A 6000-nucleotide genomic window follows, 5' to 3' on the forward strand; every position below is an offset into this window, starting at 1 on the left:
AGAACCACCCTTTAAGTGTTCATATTGTGACATTAGATGCAGTCAGGTTTACTGTCGATTCCTAATAACCCTGGAGGTGGTGGTGGTGGGCTGCCTTCTTGAATCAGCCCAGTTTGTTACCCACAGTGCTTTTAGGGAGGAGATTCAGGATTTTGGCCTAGTAACTGAAGGAACAGTAATATAGTCCTAAATCAGGATGGTGTGTGGTTTGGAGGGGAACTTGCAGATGGTGGCATTCCCATGCATCTGCTGCCCTTGTTCTTCTCAGTGGAGAAGGTAAAAGTCACATATTTGGAAGGTGTGGTCAAAGGAACCTCGATGAGTTACTGAAGTGTATCTCATCAACAGTACACACTGCTGTCATTTGCTGTGGGTGGAAGCAATTGTTGACATGGTGGATGGGACATCAGTCAGGGGTTGCTTTACCTTGGATGTTTCAGCTGTATTTATCCAGGCAAGTACGGAGAGTGTTCCATTATACCCCTGACTTGTGCCTTATTGATGGTGGGCAGAAACTAGAGGGATCAGGTGGTGAGTTCCTAGTTCCTAGCCTCTGACATGCTCTTGTAGCCACAGTATTTTGCGACTGGTCCAGTTCAGTTTCTGGTCATTAGAAGCCTTCAGGATGTTGACAGTAGAGAATTTAGCATTTGTAATATCACTGAACATCAAGGGTCGATGGTTAGATACTCTGTCTGGTTGAGATTACTTTTCCTGTGGAATAGGCTTTCTACACCCACTGCTTGCTCTCACATGTGCAGGCACGGCGTGCACACAGACACACACGCGCACACAATGTGTTAGGCATTGGAAGGCACGTGTTAAAGCAAAGCTATGCAAGAAATCAAATCCTTCAACTGTCAAGAACCATAAACAGTAAAAGGAAAAGTAAATTTCTCAACAGTTTAAAAACATCAAAAAAAAAACAGTAGGCCATTTAGCCTTCAAGCCTGTTCAGCTGTTTAAATGATCATGGCTGATCATTCAACTCAGCAGCCTGTTTCTGCTTTTTCCCATATCCTTTGATCCCTTTAGTACTAAGAACTATGTCTAACTCCTTTTTGAAAGCATTTACCTCAACAGTTTTCTGCAGCAGAGAATTCTACAGGCTCACTTCTCCTCATTTCAGTCCTAAATGTCCTACCCCACATCCTTAGACTATGACCTTTGGTTCCAAACTCCCCAGTCACTGGGAACATCCTCTCTGCACTTATCCTGCTGATTTTTATTAGAATGCAATAGTTTTTAATGAGATCCTCCCTCTGCCTCATTCTTCTACACTCCAGTGAATGTAGTCCTGACTGGAAAAAAAACAAAAAAAAAAAAATGCAGCTGGTGGAAATCAGAAACAAAACAGAAAATGCTGGAAATACTCAGCAGGTTTGGCAGCATCTGTGGAGAGAAATCAGAATTAAATGCATTGGGCCCAGTGATGGGGCACAGCGAGGGGGTAAAGGAGATGATGCCAACTTTGGCAAGGGGACCTCCGAAATGTCCACCTTCTTCCACAACAAGAATTGCCTGGCACCATAGCTGACAGGGCCCTCAGCTGAGTCTAACCCATTTCCCGCACTTCAGCCCTCACCTAACAGCAATAGGGTCCTCCTTGACCTCACATACCATCCCACTGGCATCCATATCCAGAGGATCATTAGCCACCACCTGACACATATTTCCATCCCCTCCCTTGTCAGGCTTCCTCAAGGACTGTTCCCTCAAGGACACCCTAGTCCACTCCTCTTTCACTCCCATCCCTCCCCACAGCCCCTTTGCTTGCCACCGCAGAAGGTGTAATCCCTGCCCATTTATGTCTTTAATATCTAAGGGCTCAAACACGCCTTCCGGGTGAAGCAGCGCTTGACCTGCACTTCACTCAATCTAGTCCACTGCATTCACTGCTCACAAAGTGGTCTCCTCCACACTGGGCAACTGAAGTATAGACCGGGTGACTACTTCGCAGAATATCTATGTACTGTCCACAAAAAAGACCAAGCTTCCAATTGCCTGCCATTCGACGCACCACCTTGTCCCCTGGGCAAAATCTGTCTCAGGCTTGTTGCCGTGCTCCAGCAAAGCTCAGCGCAAGCTGGAAGAACAGCAGCTCATTTTACACTTACAGCTTTCTAGACTCAATATTGAGTTTAACAATTTTAAGGCTTGAGGTACATTGTCCCACATCCTTATCCCAACTGCGCCCCCCTCACCTCCAACACAAGGCATTGTTATCACATCATCTACTATCATCACAACCCATTGTCAGCCACTAATAGCCCCCATTAGCAGCCAGTCATTCTCCTAGGCTGATCGTTACCCACTCCTTTGTCTGTCCAATTGTTTTTCTCTGTCTCCAGGACCTATCTCTACCTATCATTTACTCCTTACGCCCTCACCCCCAACCTATCTTCTGCATAAAAGCAAACCTTTTCCTAGCTACCATCAGTTCTGAAGAAGGGTCGCTGGACCTGAAATGTTAACTCTGATTTCTCTCCACAGATGCTGAATATTTCCAGCAATTTGTTTTGTGTATAGTCCTAACTGATCCAGTACCTCGTCATTTTTCAGTTCACCCATCCCAGGAAAGAATCTGGTGAACCTTTGTTGAAATGTCTCCACAGACAGGACACTCTTCATCGGATAAGGAGGCACAATGCTCCAGGTGTGGTTTCACCAAGGCTCTGTACAATTATAACAAGACATCCCTTCCCCTTGTGCTCAAATCTTCTTGCTATCAAGGGTAACATATTATTTACCTTCTTCACTGCCTGCTGCATCTACAATATTTACTACGTGTCCAAACATACCTTTACCAGTCAGTGTCTGCAAGCCATTGTCTAGGCCAAAGGCTCCAGCCGTGGACCTGTTGAGCCCATTCCCAACTGATAGGAGTTCAGGTTCACTCATATAAGTACGCAGTTCAGCCTGAAACAAAGTAATAAATTTAACATGCTAGAATTGATCCAGAGTTTGTCCACAACCATTTTTACTACTAACTGATTATAAATGATATTAATAGTCAGTTGACAGTAGTCAGTCCAAATAGATCCTTTTTCACAACCTGCAATTATAGTTGATCAATTTGAAAAACTGAACAGTTAAAGCAGACCTTGAGTAAACGATTACTAAACGGATCTCAAACCAATGATCCAAATGGTAGGAATTCAGCATTTCAGCCTGGAAACATGCTCCAAGGAGGTGCCTTTATATAGGAAAGTTAAACAAAGGGAAGAAATAATATGGAATACTATTTTAAATTAAGCCATGGGAAGGAAGACAAAACTTAGCTAATTAAAAAGCAAATTCAGATGAACATCAGAAAAGTTGCAAAACGTAAACATGTGAAATAACTTCCAAACAAAGCACTGGAGATGAAAGGCCTGAGCCATTTAATGAACAACTAGATGCAGAAATGGCAGAACTTTAGGGCTGTTTTAGATGGATGAATGCACAAGGATCACATTGCATTTCTGATCCATTATTGCTTTGCAAAGTGCAAAAACTAGACTCTCTTCAGACAAATTGAATTTAGTTTTGAATGGGCTAAATTTTAAAAATTCTATCTTGTATAAGTAGATTGTTTAAAAAAAGCCATTGTGGGGAAAAAAAACAACTTTGGTTTTCACCATACACTTTCATAGAATACAAATTGTCATCCTCCAGCTACGAGTAGAAAGTTTTACTTCATTTGCTTACTTTGTAATCTCCATTCAAGTACAGGCCAAACTCCCGGTCTCTCTTCCTTTCATCAGACTGGCGTTTCAGTCCCCTGACTGACGTATGCCTGATGACTGTGGTATCTTTTGGAAGAGGTGGTACAGCTGGTGGCTCATCATCAGGGCTATACATGTGAGGGAGAGGTGGTCGAGGTGGAGCTTGATCCTCCAGCTATGAGAAATATTTAATAAGATTTTAATTTTCAAATCTGTTGGTATATACATCACTGTACAATTGTCTGATTTAAGCCAACCATAAGGATATCATATCTCAGGACTCGAGTCATGAAACAAGATTAGATAATTAGAAATAACAATTATTATCAAAATTATGAAGAAGGCAACAAGAATTGATTGAAACAAATTAACCGATTCAAAAACTCAGGGACACAGACAATTCAAGATTAAGGAGGGATTTCAAACAGAGCAAAGGTACACAAATTGTAAACATGAATTACGTCTCAAAGAACTGTGGATATTGGAAATCAGAAACAAAAACAAAAATTGCTGGGAAAACTCAGCAGGTCTGGCAGTGTCTGTGAGGAGAAATGCAGAATTAATGTTTCAGGTCTAAATAACAGTCACTGAACTTGAAATATTAACTCTGCATTTCTCTCCAGGAATGCTGCCAGACCTGCTGACTTTTCCCAGCAATTTCTGTTTTTTTTGTTTATGAATTAAGTCTCCTTGTAAAGCAATTACAACAGTCAGAATGAATGAGTTCCAAGAACTACAATATCCCTCAGTAAAGCAATAACGGGCAGAAATGACGAGAAGTTGACGTTGAGATCTAATTGGATTAATGGCCATTTCCTGTTCTCAAAACATGAACGTTTAAGATATCAGCCCATGCACGTTTGAAGCTTGACCAGAAAATTATGGTTAACAGGATTCATGCAAGAATCTTGCTGTAGTACTCTATTATTGTTATTCGAGCCTTGGCAGATTTATGGAGAGACTTACCACCATTGGATGTTGTCGGAACTGAGGCAGAGATTGAGGTTTGGAAGGTGGCAAACTAACAGGCTGTTGTAGAGTTTGAAATTGTGTTTCCACAGGCTCTGGACGTGGCAGCACTGGACTCACTGAGGGACTCAGCTGCATACTAGTTCTCCCCTCTTTCACTGAGATTGTATTCATTACTGAAGGCACCATTGAGGAAGGCACTGAAGGCATGGTTTCTCTTTCTACACAGAACAAGGGAGTAAATTCTTAATCTCAAATCAGCAAAGAAGCAACTTTAATCTGAGTTTAACTTTTCCATCAAGCAAGTGCTATTATATCTGAGCCATTTCCTGAAGATGTTAAACCAAAACGTTTATACTATGCATTTAAGTTAGTAAAATGTCCCATAGCGGTTCTCAGGAGATGTAGCAAACAAAAATTGACACCAAGCCAGGTGAATTGACACTAAAACAAATGAGGAGGTAAGTTTTAAAAAAATTTTTTGGGGGGTGGTGGGGGAGGGAGAAGTAAAGAGGATTAGTGAGAGAATATCAGAGTTTAGGGCTTAAGATGTTGCACTCACAACCTCTAAAGCGGAACAATGAAAACAGGAACGATCAAGAGGCAAGACAAGAACAAATATTAGGGCCATCGGGCTGGACGGGATATGGAAATGGAAGGAATATGAACAAAGGATATTAGATTTGCAAAACCGAAAAAAATACCAGACCAAGAACTCACGTAGGTCAGTCCACAGAAGGATGAACACAACACACAAGTACAGGACCTGGACTGTCCTTCCGAAATAAACATTTTGTCTCAGATAGTTAAGAAAACACATTTTCAGAATTTGCACACTTTGTTTGAAAATACAACCTCCTGAATGGAAGTATTCTCTGTTCAGCACCTCAGTTGCAGGTCAAATTGGAATGGGATGATGTTTCAGTTCAAGGTACACTGTTATCACTGTTATCCTAGTACAGTACTAGGATAAAAGGGAGATGCTGAGGTGGTCCTATGCTGGATCCAGTGTCCTTGGTGAATCGAACAAATACGGCTGCAGAGATGGCTCTTAACTAATTAGGGATAGGGAGGGTTTGAGAATAAGGAAATGTACGCTTATGAGGCAAAAAGTAGATAACAGCATTACAGGGGAGCTTTTTGGATAACAATACCAACAGCTGGCAATGACGGGATAGAGTATACAATCTTGGGAAAACAGCCTCAAGTAGGGTCATTTCAGGTGGAGGGAGGGGGTATATGGGATTCCAAAGTCCTTGAATGTCTTTGGAATGAAATAAGTGAATTTATGGCACAAATCAAAGTCCAATCAGGCCATGGAAGT

General features: G+C 41.8%; 1 protein-coding gene across 1 annotated transcript in view; it reads right to left on the minus strand.

Moving 5' to 3' along the window:
- Positions 1–6000, minus strand: part of plekha7b (pleckstrin homology domain containing, family A member 7b) — a 419580-nt gene that overhangs the window by 41214 nt on the left and 372366 nt on the right. The window contains exons 17-19 of the mRNA XM_048606908.1: positions 4674–4897; positions 3691–3882; positions 2802–2919 (exon numbers count right to left, since the gene is read on the minus strand). Of these exons, the coding sequence (XP_048462865.1) occupies positions 2802–2919; positions 3691–3882; positions 4674–4897 (534 nt within the window). The remainder of the gene's footprint in view (positions 1–2801; positions 2920–3690; positions 3883–4673; positions 4898–6000) is intronic.

Source organism: Rhincodon typus, chromosome 17 (assembly GCF_021869965.1).
Source record: "Rhincodon typus isolate 14 chromosome 17, sRhiTyp1.1, whole genome shotgun sequence".
In the NCBI taxonomy this organism is placed as follows: domain Eukaryota; kingdom Metazoa; phylum Chordata; class Chondrichthyes; order Orectolobiformes; family Rhincodontidae; genus Rhincodon; species Rhincodon typus.